Below are 19,366 nucleotides of genomic sequence, written 5' to 3' on the forward strand. Positions count from 1 at the left end.
TAAAACAACAATCCGTAACTTTGGTCAGAAATCTGAAAGAGTGAGTAAAGAAATCTGAAGAGCTCAGACAATCCCCCACTTAACAGGGAAGGAAGACCCCGTTTAAGGATGCCCCACCCCTGCTCCTGGCTGTCGTCACCCACCCAACCTGCCTGGACTGTGACCTCCCATAGTGGCCAAGAGGTAAGTCCCAGGAGGAAGTATTCCCAGGAACATGGAGGCGAAACCGGTAGTTTCTAAAGGTCTGAGCCAGAACATCAGCAGCTCTGCTGCCCTAGACTCACAGGGTAGAGGAGGGAGGGTCGAAGAGTAGAGGGTTGGGTCCTGCCTTTACAAAGTGCGAAGTTGTCCATCGGAAACATCTGCCACCAAATCTGGTGCCTTTCTTTTGGAATCCATCTTCGTGGAGCCCATGGCAAGCCAGTCGAGGCGGGCTCAGACGAGAGCCCGCTAGGGTACAGAGGAACTGTGTTTTGATTTGGAATGTTCAGTCCTTGCCCACTAAGGCACAGAGGAACTGTGTTTTGATTTGGAATTCTCAGTCCTTGCCCCCATGCAAACAAACCTCCTCCAGAATCCTAGCTAGGGGAGGAGAGTGTGGGTCCACCTGGTTTCCGGTCATCTTTCCTTCCGGAGGCTCAAAAATTGCACCCGTTCTCCCTCCAGAGCTTTCTGTGCACACCCACGCACCTCCCCTGGATTCTGAGCAGGACTCAGCTGGGCCTCTGTGGCAGCTCGGAGGGAAGCCTCGGGCCCCAGTGTCTCTCATCTCTGGGAAGCTCGTCCGTCCTGGCAGGGAGATGTCAAACACTTCCAAGAGTGTGGCTTGGAGCAGCTTCATGGGCTAGGAGGTTTTCTCTCTAATTTTCCAACGTATTTTTTTTTCTTTGTTTTTTAGTCTCTTTTGAGGGAGTCAAGTAACAGGAATAGATTTTATCTTGTGATCTTAAGCAGAAGCTCCATATAATTTTAAGAATCACATTTTAAAATCTGTTGGGAATTTCAAGGGGAGGCACTAAAGATATACGACTTTCTTTGGTGGGGTGGGGGGGCTGTGGGATTTATTCTAAATATTGTATTTTATTCCCATGTTGTTTCATGACAGGTCTCCTCATGACTTTTTTTTTTGTCTTTTAATGAAATGAAGATTTTTTTTCCTTAGATTTTTATATACTATTATTTAAAATTACTCTATTTTAGATTTTTTTGGTTTTGCTTTTGGGTCACACCCGGCAATGCACAGGGGTTATTCCTGGCTCTGCACTCAGGAATTACATCTGGCAGTGCTCGGGGAACTATATGGGATTCTGGGAATTGAACCTGGGTTCAAACCTCCTCCCCACTGTGCTCTCACACCAGTCCCTCTATTTTAGATTTTATTGTGGACAACAATCACTCTACCCATACATTTTGTCATTCATGGTGGCTGAGGTCTAGGAAAAACTCTGGGTCTGGTGTATCAATCACCGCCAAGACATATTTCTGAGTGCAACGCTAACCTGCCATTTGAGTCTCTTGTATTTTTAAATAGACAATCCCTATTAACTTATTTATGAAGTATTTTTTCTGTGATTTTATTTTTAATTTTGACTTATTCCTGCCTCATGGACAAAATAGCCTTTTATGAAGTTCTTAACAAGTAATGATACTTATTTGGGTCTTTCATTTTCTCCAGTTTTGTTTCCTTAGTAGACTGAATGGATGGGTGTTCATCATCTTGAACTTCAATAGAAGTTCACTTCTCAGATTCAAAATCCAGTGATCTTTCTGGTTTCGGGATGAGGATAGCATCTGGGGCTGCCATCTTGGCAAAGTTGAAGAGAAGAATTGATAAGTTTGCCTGCCTTGCTCAGTGTGTAAAACTGGCAAATGGTACAGGCAGAACAAGATGCCCAGCCTTGCCCCAACTCTCCTCGGAAAAGCAAAACACTTCATCCAAAGGCCAGGTCTGTTCTAAAATTAAAATTTTTCCACCAAAGCTTTAAATACATATATATTTATAATAATATGTATAATATATTGTATATTATTTTATATATTATATATAGTACATATATAATATATATACACACATATACACACCACACACACATATATACAGAAAAATAGCATTGAGTATTGACATTCTTGCTTTTCTCTTATTTTGGGTGACATTTTTTATACGCATGCAGTAAAAGGACCAAAACCAGATTGCTATTAGATAGAAAACTGTTGGACAAGTTCCCCAAATTAAAACGGTTCCCAATCCCATGATGAAGAGTTAACTCTACTCAGAATGTATGCTGATGTTCATAAAAGTGAAATAGGTAGGAGAGGTTTGGCATGGGAACACTGATTAAAAAAAATAAAGCTCAAGACATATTAGGGTTAGGATCTCATTGAAAAGCATTCAATCTCACATGTTCACACTAATGGCACTAGGCTGAGTTTGACTCTGTAACTGCTATTCTGGAAATAAACTCTTTGGCACAGACTCAGAATTTGTCTTTTACATGTTTAGTTGAATTAAGCACCTTCAGAAAAATGAGATGGAACCACACTATGATTCAGATACCACAGGATGACAGCAGCAAGTGTGTGGTCTCAATCTATGTGCTCCATTTCATTAGAATTCACTGGACACTTGCTTTACTATCTTTTGAAATGGGAATCTCCTACTGTTAACGCATAAAGAACAAACAGAAAGGAGTTTTTCATTTTCCCTTTCACTTACCGGCCATCCTAGCATTGAAAAAAAATGATGTATTTGAGGAACACTAGGACAGGAAAATTGATAAGCACTCCAACTTCTTCCCCATAAACAAACGATATTTTAAAGCTATTAACACAGGAGCTGGGCATTCAAAGACAGTTCATTTATCATTCAGTAGTTGGAGAGGGTGACAGGCCTAGGAGCCAGGCTCTGGAAAATGGGCCCTGAGTTCTCTCTCTACAACTGACAACTGCTCCTTCCCAAAGTTTAGTCAAATTCCCTGAGCATTACATGGCCCAGGAAGGCAAAGCCCACATAAAACCTGCAATAAGCCTGCCATGCAAATTCATTATGGAATCCAAGCAAAAGGAACATATTATATTCCCTCTGCCAAGAGGGAGTTTTTAATTTAGACCAAAATTATGATTGCATATTGATCTGACTCTGTTCTCTGGGAAACAAAAATTTTGTTGGAAAAAAATTCAGAGCTGATCACCTCAAATAAAAGGCATATTCTTGGTTGTTTGGAACAAATTTAACTTAAGTGCATCCAAAATAAAATAGATCTCAAGAAGTCAAATCTTAATTCAGAGTTCCTAAAACTACATCCAATATAATCTTTTGTTTGGATGCTCTTTCTACCTCCCTCCCCACCCCCCAAAGAAAAAGCCAAAATTTACTTTAGATTCTAAAATAACTTGTTGATTTCTCCCCCAAAGTTTAATGTGTCTGTTTTAGATCATGGTACTAATAGATGCTAGTCTGACACTCAATGGAATCTTACCTCCTGGGGGTCATGGTTGGTTTGTTTCATAGTTGGTCCTAATACCCAGGTCTGATCTACCCTGTGACTAGGCTCCAACCTATGAAGGGAGGTGACTGGCCACCAGAGAGAGGAGAGGAAATCACCCTCAACCCCTGACCAGACATAAAAGGTCATCAGATATATTTCAAAAAGGTTTTGAGTTTTGGGAGAAAAGTAGAATTTCAATGACAAAAAAAACCCATTTTATCAAGGAAGGATCTGAAGGATAGAAAGAGCAAGCATGGCAATTAACCATTCCCATTTTGTGTAGGGGGATTCAATGGGCAGTTACCCAACACTTCCAACTTCAAGTCTCACTGCGGGGGGGGGGGGGGGAGTAACAAAAATGTTGCGTGAAGGATACAGACAAATACCTGATTCATCAATCTCCACCATCACCTCTCCCCATGCTCATCATTCAACCTGCTGGATATTATTTTCTTTCATGTGTGGGCCTGCTTACAGGAAATAATGCTTATTATCTTCTGATCTTTGGGGTATTTGAAATCCCAGTGCCAGTAATTGCCTGGGGTGAATTAATAAAGTGAGTGCTGATCACGATTCAGCTTCCTACGTAACTTGCCTATGGAAAGAAAATAAACTCATCACACCAGCATGGACGGTCTGGCCCTCAGGCCAGTGTTTTTGGTGATTCAGCACATGGGTGTCCTCTATTTAGTGCCACCCAGGATCTGATCTCCTGCCTTAGCTTACCTACGTGGGTCCAGACTACGGGACCTCATTCGGCCCACTAGCACAGGGAGTCAAACAGTTCTAAAATGAATAAGGAACTCTGATGCCTTAATGACAACATGTAGCAGAAGACAGAACTGCCTTCTCCAACCGTCTCTCAAAATTGGTTGGCTGCCCATCAGCTCAGAGTTGCTCTCAGAAAGGGCACGTGTGAAAGCATCTGCACTACACAGCCTACCAACTACCAGTGTGGTAGAAAACAGAAAACGTTCCTTGCTTTCTTTCCATGGAGATAACCTCTACCAAGGGATTGGAGAGGAAAGACCAGATGGATTCCTAGTGTGAATCAAAAATCTGATAAGGAGAGCCCAGGAAGGAATATAGAGAAGGAATGAAAGAAATTAGGAAGACAACAGAATACTTGGAAGACAGCCTGCAGATAGCACGTGACAATTTCTATAATCTTGGAGTGAAAAGAGGAGAGATCCCAAGGAATACACTAAACTTCACCATGTAGAAGAATTCCTTGCATAGATTGAACTTATTATTGAAAGATGATTCCTAATAGTTATGAGTTGATTGCAGCATTTCTACACCAATTTGGAAAAAAATTCCAGTTTTCAGACTCTTTTGCACAATTTTTGGAAACATTTCAATGAGTCCAGTGACATAAATAAAAATTGGATTTCTTTTAATAAACCACCCTCTGGCTATGTCCTTTCTTTACACAGAATCATCTCTCCCTCCAGTACCATATGATGTCCACTATCTTTGGATACTGTAGTGGGTTACAGAGTACTTGGTTCTACCTTAATTACCCTCTTCCCATTTGTCACAATTGTCGCTATTGTCAACAGACATGTGTGTTATGGTCATCTCAGCAAGTCCTTTGTCACCATTTCTTGTCTCCCACTGCTTTCTGAATTCTATATCCTATATTTCTAACTTAATCATATCTTTTGAAAGTTCTACCTTTGAAAGTCTACCCCAAAACACTTTCACATCCCCCCTTAAATGATATTTAGTTGAATTTAGAACCTATGTTATCAGTTATTTTCCTATGCTATCAGTTATTTCTGATATGTATATCAGTTATATATTCAGATCATTCTTCCATGATCCTGTACAAGTGACATTGCTTTCCTCCCTGCCTGCGTTTATAATTTCTATGCTGCCTTTGGTAAGCTTACATTTCATGGCAATGGATTTACATGTGTATAAAGTTGAATTTATCCATTTCTGAACATAATGGGTTATTTCAATTTATTTCCTCGATTCAGAAAAATCATCATCTATTACTGGATATAGATATCCTATCCCATCCTTTTTCAATAAGCAAGTCAATTATCTTTATTCATTTGAAATTCTTGCTGATACATTCTGCATTTTTTAATCATGCTATTCTCTATGCTATATATATCTGTATATATTGGTTCTTTTGGTCTACTGGATTCAATATATTTATCTGATTCATTCAGATTTTAATGTTAAAAATATCTACTTGAAAAGATTTTTACTTGTTTTATATTTAATAATTCTCTATAATTTTCTCTCTATAGCTATATTTTAAGATGCTCAGTTCCAAATTGTTCTCAGATTTTTGTTTAGCTCTTTACAGAGCTTATTTTGATTTACTTTATCTTTTGGCTTTTCTTCATGGTCAAGTTATTTTACTTTACGACTTACAAATGTTGATTTTGTGTTCACTTTCAGGAAGAGGTATCATGTTTTTGTTCCATGCAATTTCCGTGTGCCTGGTCAGGAAAGTATCACTTCAGAGCAGTTTTGCATAATTGAAAAGAAGTCAGTGGAAATGAAGCCAGGGCAGATACTTCATGAGTCTTGAAAACTTTTAATTTATCAGCTCGCACTCATTTCCTATGTTACAGTTGTCCCGGCTGGGGAGTTTGCTTATAGTTGCCAGATAAGTGACAAATTTCTTCATCATTTCTTAAGGCTGGAGACAGAGTCCTATGACTGAGGACTTGTTCAGAGAACTATGCCCAAGCTATATTGCCACGGCTGTTTCCAGCCAGGCCTCTAACTTCCACACAGAAATAGAGCCCCATCCGACTCATTTCACTTAGCATGATACTTTCCAGGCTGATCCACTTATATGCAAACTTCATGACCTCATTTTTTCTAATAGCTGCATAGTATTCCATTGTATAGATGTACCAAAGTTTCTTCAACCAGTCATCTGTTCTAGGGCACTCGGGTTTTTTCCAGATTCTGGCTATTTTAAACAGTGCTGCAATGAACATATAAGCGCAGATGTCATCAGAAAGAGAGAGACAGACATAAAAAGATTGCACTCATCTGTGGAATATAGAATAATAGACTAGGAGACTAACACCCAAGAATAGTATAAATATATACCAGGGGGTTGACTCCATGCCTTGGAGGCTGGTCTCTCATTCTGGACAACTCAGAGAAGGGAACACCAATTAAAATGTGGTTGGAGGTCATGCGGGGGAAGGGTGATGTGTGCCAAATGTAGACTAGAGACTGAACGCAATGGCCACGCAACACCTTTATTGCAAACCACAACACCTAATCAGAGAGAGAGAACAAAAGGGAATACCCTGCCATAGTGGCAGTGTGTGGGGGGGTGGGGAGATGGGACTGGGGAGGGTGGTAGGGATGCTGGGTTTACTGGTGGTAGAGAATGGGCACTGGTGAAGGGATGGGTTCTTGAACTTTTATGGGGAAAACATGAGCACAAAAATGTATAAATCTGTAACTGTACCCTTAAAAAAATAATAAAAATTTTTTTAAAAAAAGAAATAGAACCCCATCTCTAAACGCCCTACGTCTGGAGCCTACGCTGAATCACGTGACCACTGGCTTTTTATAAGGGCAGTTTCTCACTCTTGCTGTGCTCTCTTGTTTCTCAAATCTGGGGAATTCCTTCCTTTCACCGCCAGAACCAACTCTGCATTTAGAAAAGCTCTCCTGCCTTTTGAAATAAAGAAGCTCCTTGCATTTGTTCTGGTGTAGGATCTTCCTTTCATTTCAATCTAGCAAGGTCTGAACATTCTAACATGAAATACGGTGGCTAGAGTGTGGAGATGTGCCTTACACTCGGCCTCTATCCCTTCATTTCTAACAATAGCCTCATGCCACTGGTCACAGGGAAGGGAACATGATGTTCAGAGCTGGACAATCACCGTGTTTCATTTCCTTGGACCACTGTGGGGTTGGAGTACTATGTGATTGGCAGAAGAAAGAATTGACAGAGCCAATAGGAGACCTTCTCTGTGGCTAATAGGCAAATACCGGAGGGAATGAAATGTTATTTTAAGGAAGAACAATATAAGCTAAGAGATGTCACTTAGTCACCCTCTCCTGCTTAATAGAGTAAGTCATCTATCTGCACTAAGAAAGAATGAGGCTAGCACTCAGAGGAAATCAGCTCCAAGAAATAAACAGGGGAAAAAAAGAAACAAAAAACGTACAGCCACGTTGGAATCCCAGAGTCCCAGCATGCCCAGGGTCGGTCTGATCCCTATTAAATAGGCCAGTGAATTCCTTTGGTCAAAGCTAATTTGAAGCGGGGTTTTGTCGCTTCTATCGGACTCAGGCATCAGAAAATCTAAGTCTGAGAAAACTGAGCAAAGAAAACCATCCACCTGGGTTTCTCTTATTTATTTATTTCTGGTGGGCTAATTGATCACCAGCGGCCAGAAAGAGAACATAGTCACGGGGCCCGGCGACAGAGCAGCAGCAGCGAGGACATTCAGATCTAATCGGGAGGACAAGAGGCACTGTCACAGGAGAAAGCCAAGGTCAGTTCCCAGTCCTCCGAGCAAGGGACATTCACCGGGAGAGTAAGTGAGATGCCAGCGTCAGAGCCGGGAAACAGGAACTGGGAGCAGGAATGAGAACGAACAAACAGGCAGGGCAGCTCTGCAGGCGGGGGTGTGCATGGCTTCGACCTGGGGCAGCCCAGCCCTGCTCCTGGACGCCTCTCCCAGATGCTGAGCCTCTTCCCCATCCCGGCCTGGTGATGCCACCTGGTGTCGAGAGAGGAAGGCGGCTCAGAGCGGGCTGGCAGGAGGAAGGGTCCTTCAGCACAAAGGACCAGACTTTTTTTTTTTTAATTATGTATCACAGCAGTATCTAGACAGGCATCAAACTGAGTTTCATGCTGATTATCAGTTTCCAAGGCAAATATCAAAGCAAATTACCTTCCGAGAGATGTGTCAAGATAGAAGAAACTTGTTTTTAAGTAAGGCAGAGTTGTGAGAAATATTCCACTCTCGGGCTGTAATAACAGTTTGGGCTTATTCTCATCAAAAGGAAACACCTTATCACCCCTGTTTATACTGCGAGGTCAAATGGGAGAAGAAGAGTGTGCTAATGATGCTGGCTAAGAAGGCTTTTCAAATATGTGCAGGAAGGAGCATGAGGAATATTAAGCATTCATCTCCTGGAATACATTTTAATGAGAGGATTAGTCAAATGCTTGTCCCCACCTCTGAAGGGGTATATTAATTCCCTTCTTTGGTAATTAGTGGAGAGCCTTCCAAATAATTAGCTGCGAGGAAGAGGGGTGTGGGGAGTAGAACTTGCCTTCAAGGGGATCGGCTACGAGATGACAGTACCAAGGGAGAGAATTGATTTTCCTGAGTGATAGATGTCCATAACCGAGCCCGACACAGCTATTTTCTAGAATGCTCTTACGAGCAAGCCAAGATGCCCAAATGAGCTCTCTCCCATTGTAGCCCCTGCTGACGGTGCGGACGGATGAGTGTTCTCGTTCCAGACGCTGTCCCCGTGCGCAGGGGAGGTTTCTGCAGACAATTGCGGTGAGTGGATGGGTCATATCTCAAAGTTCCTCTCGGCTGCCTGGTGCCCTGAGTCTTGCTGCCATCCTATTATCTCCCATCCTACATCTCCCTCAAGATTCTCAGGCTGTAAGAAATGGCTCCTTCAAAATGTCACTCACTTTAAGTGTAAGCAGTCACCAGTATCACATTTGAGATGACATTTTCTACGAAGACCCTCCAAGCAGCACGGTGCTCTCCGTTACAGGGGAGCCCGGTGCTCCGTCTCTCCCTCGCGGTAATCATTTACACCGGGTACCTTAAAAGCCTGTGCGTAACTGGGAATACAGGCACCTCATGCCTCTCTATTGTCATCCACGATCCAGCTGTTTAATGAGCTTATTTTATCACTCAGAAACTCTGGAGGCATTTGCACACTGTGGAATGCTGTCACAAGGATGCAGTGCAGTACAGTCCTGGCAGTAGGGTGTGCAGAGAAACGGTCGAGAACACTCAACGCCTCTCTCTGCCCTTTTAGGGCTGAAAAAACAACTCAGACTTAAACCACTGGAGAACCTGGCTTTAAAGGAAGATTGCCAATAATCAACTATATGAATCGGGCATTTCTGGAATTTGAGTTGATCACAGTAGTTTAGATTCCAACACAATTGTTTAATCCAAAATAAGCAACATCTCCGAATGCAGCAGTTATGCATACCTAGGTTGAGAACTCAACATGACACACGAAATGGCACCTGAACTGTGCAGGAGGAAGAGAGCAGCGTGGAACACCTTCAACAGCATCAAAGAAGTGGTTAAGAGGACAAAGAACCTCTGGCTCGGGGCATATCCTTTCGACTCCACCATTCTTTCTGCACTAACATACACTTCAGAGACCTGGGCCCTACAAAAACAGGATGAGAACGCTATTCGGGTATCCCAAAGAAGAACTGAAAGAGCTATGCTTGGAATATCACGTTTCACTCAAGTGAGAAGGAATCTGGAGTTCCGACCTCCATCGACGATAAAGAATCAGGGATGCTGTCTTGTTTGCCAAAGCATCGAAAATCAGATGGGCTGGATACGTAATGCGATTCAGAGACGACTGCTGGATTAGAGCTGTTACTGACTGGATTCCACGGGATGTCAAAGACCACGTGGCCGCCCACCAACGAGATGGTCAGACTTCTTTGTCAAAACCCTGAACAAATGGTTTGATGCTCTTTGTGTTCCTGGAGCGAGCAGATGCCATTGGGCTACAGTAGCACTTGACAGAAGCGAATGGAGACATTATTGGCACCTGCTCGAGCAAATCAAAGATCAATGGGAAGACAAGTGATACAAGTGAAGGAAATAAGCAGCATCAGTGATCCCACCTAGCACTTTGATTTTGTTCATAAATTATATTAAAATCACTTGTATGCATATAGGTATCTATACACACACAGATAAATTTGGCTGTGATTTTTTTAAAAACCAAAATAGGTCTTTGGTTTTTGTAAAAGCACATTATTGTATAAGCACATCTAAAACTTTCTTGAGTTTAAAAATATAAATATATTTTAACATTGATATATTTTTCCTATATTTGATTTTATGTTTTGGGGAGAGCTCCTCAGCCACTCAGGAGACCCAGGATAGCCACTCCAGTCATTTTTACCCACTGAACCACTGGTTCGATGCAAAGGCCTGAGCCAGGCTCTGCCGTGCTGGAAATTCCCTGATACTTTGATACTGTCATTTGCTCAGCCATGTAGCAACTCTTATGTATAACTTCTTGCACACATCAGGATGTGTTAGTTTCCATGGAGAAGTGACTGAACATGCCCTTAATTGCTTCAAAGGATAAATTTATAGAAATGCAATAGGTGGGTCAAATAATTCATAAACTTGGGGCCACAGTAGGGTGTTTGCAGTATAGCAGGTAGGGTGCTTGCCTTGCACATGGCTGGCCTAGGTTTGATCCCAGGCATCCCATAGGGTCCCCCCAAGCACCATCAGGAGTGATCCCTGCGTGCAGAGCCAAGAGTAAGCCCTGAGCATTGCTAGGTGTGGCCCCCAAACAAAACAAAACATTTGTGAACTCTACTGACTTAACACCAACAGTCTTTGTAAGAGTGCAATCACTTTTCTCTTTCACCACTCATAGCAGGAGGTTTCCATATCCCCCAAACCGAATCTCCCTTGAGAATGATGGTTACCTCTGGGGTTATTCATGGTTTCTAGGCAAAAATGATACTCTGTTATCATTTTAATTTGTTTTTTCTAATTCTTAGTGAAGCCGATCTTATTTAGTAGAGATATTGGCTATTTGTTTTGTATTTATAACCTACATTTTCCTATTATGCTATGGTTACCTTATTGATCTTGGAGATAAGAAGTAATAAGGAAACTAATACCTAAGGTTTACTGAGTATCATAAGCCAGCCCCTGTTTAGGGATTCTGTGTTTGTTTGCTCTTCCCAAATAGATAAGTGCTAATATCATCTATATTTTTACAAATAAGGCATCTGAGAAATAGAGAGGTTAAATCAGTTACCTAATACAATTCTTACATAAATGGAGACTAATACTTCATTGTGCATATTATAAAGATGATTAGCCAATCAATGTGTTTGTTGAGTAAGGATGTTTTTCTTGGTATATCCTCCATCATCGAATTTTATTTTCTCTCCATTTGTTTTCCCTTGGTACGATTCCTGAACTCTGTTGTCATCAAATAAATTGACTTTTCTTTATTAAATTGACTTCTGCCTTTGGTATCTTTATAACTTGAAGAAGATTCAAATAAATATAATTCAAACACATACAGACATTTAAACAGGATAGAAGGATATAAAATAGATGCTCTCTTTCCATTGTGCATAAATCATGGCTCCATGGAGTAAAATTATTTGAACTACTCAGATTTTTATTTCTTCTGACAGCCTCTCTGTGACTCTAAAACTAAAAGAGATCTGACTTTTTTAGCTAACTTATTCCTTGTTTCTTTCTCCCCCACCCCGCAAAGAATATCAATTTTGGTTGTGAGTACTTTTATAACTCTAAGGAATGTACTTCAACCTCGCTCTCTTGATTTATCAATTTTACACGGTAAGCCTTAATAAGGGGCTCATTCTTAATGGGGGAAAATCATATGTAAAAAATAGTTACTCTTTATTCCTGCATCATAAAATGCCATATTTATGAAGGAATACTTCACAAGAAGCAGGTCTATCTGTACTCATTTTAATAAAACCAGAGAGAACTGCAGGAGTGGAATAAAAGCTGCTGATATAAATGTTATACGTTATAAGTTTGTGCATTGTTATGTGGATCCTATATGTTAGAGCAAATTTCCAACTATATTGCCTTATTTATTGTTCAGAATAATTTTTAATGTATATCAACGAATTCTCCTTACATCTTCTAGATAAAGAAACAACACAGACCGTTTGTGTCTAGATTAAGTCACTGCAGTGCTCTTGAGGTTGAGTTTGGTTTGTGTCAGCACCTCCCTCGCCTTATAGGGAGCAACATTGCTCTGAACAATTAGCTCTCCTGTCCCCTCATCTGCAAAATGCAAGACTACAAGCGCCAGTATTCACAAACTTTCAAGAGAAAGCCACCGAGAGAGCTTGGAATTCATGAAGCATGCAATGGAGACCAGAGTCAGCAAATGCAGTACATTTCCCTGGCCACAAGGGATTCATTCTAAGAAGAGTGTGGAGCAGGAAGCGTCAGAATCTCCACTAATCTGTACTTTAGCTGGGAATAATGGGGCCAAGTTCTTGCTTTCTTCTCCTGAAGGAAGTCGCCTGTGCTCCTGAGGGGTGCTGGCAGGTATCTCAAACCCAGTGTGGGAGCCGGTCCAGAGTCACTGAGTGAGGAGAAACTCCTGCTTCTTTCTCCGGCTTCTTTCTGGTCCATTTCTACTTCATTTGCTCAGCTACACTGGCCAGTGTAGACTGCAATCTCTTTTTCAGGTGTTGGTGCTGGTGCTGGTGAGCAGTGGGCAGGGGTTACTCCTTACTCCATGCTCAAGGCATCATAACCCATGGCAGGGATCAAACTTGGGTTGGCTGCACATAGGTAAATAGCTCTGCCACCACAGTATCTTTCCGACTCAGCCTTTCTTATTATAGTTGTTTGAGATGGTTTTCTTTCTCGACTGTAATTGCACAGTTAATTAATAGTAATCCAATACCAGCTTTTCAGACTTGAAACTAGAGCTCTTTCTACTCTGACATGCTGAGTCTGAAAGCAACATCTTTATTCAGGCTTACCAAGCTCATATCCTCCAGGTCCTCTTAAGCCTATCTTGTGATATCTTCCTCATATACCATAATGTTCTTTATTTTTTTAGTATTATTTAGCTATTTTATATGTTCTTTAGAAATAATAAAACAATATAGTTGTGCAGAATTCATTCATTCAGAAACCAGGATGCATATATTTTGGGGACTGATATTTCATTTCCTACATATGTGAAATAATACTCTAGGTAAGAACCTAGTTAATTTAAAAACTTTGTACTAAGCGTATTTACTTTTATTTTTTAGATGAAGGAAACTGGCTCATTTTCAGTCATAGAACCCACCTTTCCCTACTGTTGGTGTAAGATATGTGGTCACAAATGTTAATTATAAATTAGCTAGTTTAGAGGCAATTCTACCTGAGAAACAGTATTAGAATTATTTATTTGCCTCTTAGATGAGCATTGGAAGCTGACTTAAGCTAAAACGAGGCTAAATTACTATACATTTGAATGAAAATTCTACTCAGGATAGTTCCTTGGGGAACCACTAGTCTACATGCTGAGGCCCTAGATCATTTCTCCTTTCCCCCTTTTTTCCAGCACATTCTTACAAGCCTAGAGGACACACAGTCTTGACAATATCAGTGATGAAACAAATAAAGAATTTCAAATGCTAAGACTGAAGAGAATGGTTCTAAGCACGGAGTGAGCTGGGAGGAGATCACCAGACGGCAACTGAAATGTGTGTCCATTCTCAAGGGGCCCCGGGAGCTCTGCCAAAGGCCACAGTGATTGACGCTCTAGGTTCATTATTACGCTTGACTTTTTTTGAAGTACAACTTAATTTTTCAAACTTTTCAAAACTTTGACTTCTTTCCGGGTGTAGGAAGCACTAGATCACTATCCTTAAACTTCAAAAACCACACAAAGGTAGAAGTAAGGAAGGAAAAACACAAAAGAGATTTGAATTCTTCCTACATGCATTCCATCGACTCTGTTTCCCAAAAGCAACCATCTAAAGAGGCGTGTGTCTATTCATCCACCCGAGATGGGAAGGGTTTGCTGGAAAGGAAATAAAGCACAGTGGAATAGTGGCTCAGCGTGTAGGCGACTGGATCCCAAAGGAGATGTGTCAAGGGGTGGAAAACTCCATCAGCTGGACAGACAGAGGCTGGAAGGGTGATCTCAGTGTCCAGAGGCAAGAGGGAACCTGCTAGAGAGAGGGGGGTGCTGGAGAGATCTGTGTATTTATAGAGAAAAAGTAGGGAGACAGATGGGTGAAATTCTGGCTGAGAGTCATGGAAACTCTCCACCCATCACCATAACCAATCTTTAAAATTTTTTTTATTTGTCCCTTATTCCCTGGTCCCATATTTTCCATGATTTCATCATCTTTTTCTCTCCCTCTCTGTCAGCCTCTCACATTTCACTCAGTTGTTTTTCTCTGTGTAAGAGTCTCACTTCAGAATCATGTACCTATTATTATTACAATTCTTCTTCTTCTTCTTCTTCTTCTTCTTCTTCTTCTTCTTCTTCTTCTTCTTCTTCTTCTTCTTCTTCTTCTTCTTCTTCTTCTTCTTCTTCTTCTTCTTCTTCTTCTTCTTCACATTATTATTCAAGCTCTTTCCTCCTTCTTTCTTCCTCTCTCTCTCTCTTCCTCCCTAAAAATATTTTCCCTTGCATGTTATAAAAGCCTTTTTCATCAACAACCTTAATGTTCGTTCCAGCTGCAGTTTCCTCCTTGCTTCTTTTCCAAAGAACTGTCTCAGAGGGAAGTGGATACAGCTGGGCATTCAACAGCAAGTTAAAGAAGGGTCTCCGGCTTTGTTTTTGTAAGTTAATGGGTCAAATAAATCCTCCACTAAAGGTTTGTTCTGAAGGATACCTTCTCTTTTTTTATTGTACTTCAAGTAACATGGCTATTGCTGTTGGTTTTGATGTAATTGGGTCAGCTGCAGGTAAGACAAGCACCAGGTTTCCTGAAAATCACTCTGCCCTGCAGTACAGTTTGGACGACTATAGTTTTATAATATAATTGAAAGTTGGACAACGCAATCTTCTTTTTGCTCGTTTTCTGTTTTGCTCAGAACTTCACCAGAGGCCTGAGCAATAGCATAGTAAGTAGGGCACTTGCCTTGTACATGGCAAACCCTGGTTCAATCCCCAGCACCCCATCCAGTCCACTGAGCACCGCCAAGAGTGATCCTTGCATGTAGAGCCACGAGTAACCCCTGAGCATTGCTGAGGATGACTCCAAAACAAACAACACTTTTTTATTTTTGGCTACTCAGGGAGTTTGATGATGCCATCCAAATTCTAGTAGTGCTAGTTTTAAGTCCTAAGAATGCCATCAGTGTGGATGCCTTGGGGAGGAGGGTCATCTGATCAACGACCACCCTTTTCTTAGACTGCAGTATCCTCTACAGAGGGAAGTGCTCTGCCGCACGCATCCCTAAGCCTGTGTGAGTCAGGGCTTCTGCGGAGTGGGCAAAGGGAAGCCCTGCTCACAGGCAGTCGCAGCTGTTACTGACTCCCTCGGGGTGAGCAAAGCTGGGCTCCCCCCAATTTTAGTGGAAAACTTTCCTGTGGCTTTTAGAAATCGTGAGAATAAGGCACTAAAAGGAGAAAGGATACTGTCTGTAAGTGGATGGAGGGAGAGACAGAGACAGAGACAGAGAGACAGATTGAGACAGAGAGACAGAGAGACAGAGTCAGTCCTATGTTTTTAAAACGAAATTTAAGAAGCAAACGGATGAGAAGGATAGTGGAGGGCTGAGCCTGGGGTAGATGGCAGCCGCCACTGGCCCCGAGGGACAGAGCCCAGATGCCCATGGGACACCGCCCTGTGCAGCTCCCATTCTCCAGAACTCATGGCAGGGGGTGAGTAGGACCCAGAGGCACTGGGCAGAAGGCGTGGAGGTGTGGATGTCTCTGTGTCACGTATTCTGACTACGGATCACGGGTCTCACAGGTAAAACACTCTCTGGGACCACACGACACAACATAAGAAATGACCGAGCGTGGAGGATGAGATTTGGGCCTGATTGGCAAGAATCTTGGGCCTAAGAAACAGATTTTTGCCATGGGGTGAAACACCGCATTGTATTAGAACCTGCCAGGAGCGGGGGTGAGACCCCCACATGAATCCAAAGAGCTACTAAGCCACATCGTGCAGTGCCACCTCCCCTGGGAGCCCCGCCCACGCACAGTGCCACCCCCTCCCACAAACACACCCTTGGCGCCTGCGTTTGCAGCAGAAAGCTGCTGTGAGAGGCAGCATCCAAGGACCAGCACCCCCTCGGCTGGCGCAGCCGCCTTTCCCAAGCTCATTTGCACTTTGGTGGTTTTGCTTGGCTTGGCCTTTTACAACTTGGCAGCTCAGAAAGTGAAACGAGAGACTCAGCAGATTTAAAAAATTTTTTTTTTACTCCAAATGTTCCTTTAATACTAGTTTTTCTTTGCACAGAGATTCCTGGTACCCTAATTAATTGTTCTTGGCATATTTTTTTTTTAAAGCATCTCCTAGCATTTGTGAATCTGTCTTGATTCCGCCCTTACCTTGCACCCACTGACATTTTCAGCCCCTCGAGGAAAGGCACCTCCCTGGAACGAGGTGAAACGTGTTTACTTGGAGGCTCCTGATGAAAGTTGCTGGATTTGGTGGCAATTTAGGGTAACAGTCTTAAGAAATGCCAGCTGGCAGGAAAAGAGCAGTGTCCTGTTCACTCCCTTCTGTAAGAGCTGACTTTTGGGAACACTTTGCCACTTGACTATACGTTTTCCAAATGCATTTGCAGTAATTAACAGCCTGAATGGGACCCGTTGGCACTCAGATCAGAGGGCTACTTTCCTCTGGGATATTTGACAGCTGCCCAAGATGTCACTCTGCATCTCAAAGCAAGAAGAAACCTCTGACATCCTGAAAACCACCACAGTGGTATTTATCAAATATGAATGGGAAGAGTGTGAAGGGGAGGAGAGGGAAGAGCGAGGGCTCTTTTCTCAGAAAGAAATCCTTCCAGAAGAAAGGGAGAATGGCCTTAGCTCCGAGCCCACGCGTGAGTGCTTGCACCAGTCACCTGGAGATGGAGGTCGTATGTGTTCTTAGAAAACGTTGCGTTTGCATTGAGAAGTGAAAAGGAAGTCCTGACTCTGAAGTTCTATCACCGCTCTGCCAAACTTACTACCCAAACAGCAGTGTCTATTCGCCTACTGACGCGACTTACGTAGGAGCACATTAAAGGGAATCATTTGAAATGAATAAAGCATATTTGTATACTTCAAGGAAGCCTAAGGGAATCTGCAAAATCTAGGCGTCAAGGGGGAGAGAGGTGTCAGCTAGCCTTTGCACAATGTCTCGTAACACAGTGGAACTGGAAACCCATCAAAAGTGTTAGAAATTGGGTGCCTCATGACTTGTACCCGCTGTTGAAGAGTTTCTGTGATTAAAAATTCCTTAAAAACTAGAAATTTCCTATACCTCCATGTCGCTCGAGAAAAGATATTATTCAGAGCAGCGGGAGTTACCACCAAGGTGAGGTCTAGTTCTATATTCAGAGACGCCCCGGCCGAGTGCTGGCACTTACTAGGTAAGGACGATGGCGACCGCATCATTCAGGACACTCTCTCCAAACAGCAGCGTGTATAGGTCGGGGTCCACGTGCAGCTCGTGGAAGATGGCCAGCACGGTCACTAGGAGAAACACAGCCTGCAGTTAGAGTGACACTGAGTCAAGGAACCACGGACCTGGACTTAGTTCTGATCACCACAAAAACCTTTGCCTCCTAATGCTTCTCTCAATTTCATCCTCTCCCCCGAAACCAGACTCTGTTCAAAAGACAATCTCAGCCAGTGTCCCCTGCTTGCAGGTTTCTCTGGAACCCTCACGGCTTACAGAGAAAGTCTAAGGTCCCTCGTCTTGTCATTGCACCCTGCTTGCCTCCTGCCATCTCCCTCTCCTCACCTGCTCAGCCACCGCTGCCTGCCTCGCTCAAGTAAACACTGGACTGGCTAGAATTTCCCAAACATACGAGCAATTTTTTTTTTTTTTTGCTTCTTTTGGGTCACACCTGGTGATGCACAGGGGTTGTTCCTGGCTCTGCACTCAGGAATGACTCCTGGCGGTGCTCAGGGGAACCATATGAAATGCTGGGAATCAAACCCAGGTTGGCCGGGTGCAAGGCAAACGCCCTACCTGCTGTGCTATCATCACTCTAGCCCCACATGAGCAATTTTAAAATTACCCTTGTGTCTTGGATCACCTACCAGGCCAATAATTTATTTTCATGCACCTAGTACCATTCTCTCCATTCTTTAAAAGAATACACACACACACACACACACACACACACACACACACACACACACACACCTTTGACAACAGTTCTTGCTGCAGTAAATCTTTACTCCCTCTCTAAAAGCCTCTCAGCAGAGACCCGGCCGACCCCTTTATGATCCCAGCCTTTGGATCAAATGGTGGAAATTAGCCCAGGAGAGCCTGGAGGCTCATCTCGGCGAGGCAGGCTCCTTAGATGTTCAGCCGTGCTTGAGTGACGGGCTGAAGAATGAGTGAGTCCCGAGGGAGAGGCACTCCGCATCTGGTCTCACTCTCTCCCGGGACCAGTGAGTGGGAAGGGGGGATGCCTGTCTGAGAAACGGGATCTCAGGCCCTGGCTCCAAGGCCTGCTACTCCGTTTCCAATGGCCTGTGTGTGTCTGTGTGTGTGTGAGTGAGTATGAGGTGTGGGTATGAGCGTGTGTGTGTGTGTGAGTGTGTGAATGTGTGTGTGAGTGTGTATGAGTGTGTGAATGTGTGAGTGTGTGTGAGTATGTGTGAATGTGTGAGTGTGTGAGTGTGTGAATGTGTGTGTGAGTGTGTATGAGTGTGTGTGTGAGTGTGTGAGTGTGTGTGAATGTGTGTGAGTGTGTGTGAGTGTGTGTGAATGTGTGTGTGTGAGTGTGTGCGAGTGTGTGTGTGTGAGTGTGTGAGTGTGTGTGAGTGTGTGAGTGTGTGTGAGTGTGTGAGTGTGTGTGAGTGTGTGTGAGTGTGTGAATGTGTGTGTGAGTGTGTGTGAGTGTGTGAGTGTGTGTGAGTGTGTGTGTGTGTCGGGGTCACAGGGCTGCTGGGGCAAACATCAGGAAGCAAGTGTCCACACACTGATTGTCTCTATC

General features: G+C 42.9%; 1 protein-coding gene across 1 annotated transcript in view; it reads right to left on the reverse strand.

The window, feature by feature from the left end:
* The window catches only part of SLC9A9 (solute carrier family 9 member A9), a 517,302-nt gene that overhangs the window by 324,888 nt on the left and 173,048 nt on the right, over positions 1–19,366 (reverse strand). The window contains exon 6 of the mRNA XM_055129734.1: positions 17,783–17,888. Coding sequence (XP_054985709.1) covers positions 17,783–17,888 — 106 coding nt within the window. The remainder of the gene's footprint in view (positions 1–17,782; positions 17,889–19,366) is intronic.

The sequence above is a fragment of the Sorex araneus genome, chromosome 2 (genome assembly GCF_027595985.1).
Source record: "Sorex araneus isolate mSorAra2 chromosome 2, mSorAra2.pri, whole genome shotgun sequence".
Taxonomy (NCBI): Eukaryota; Metazoa; Chordata; class Mammalia; order Eulipotyphla; family Soricidae; genus Sorex; species Sorex araneus.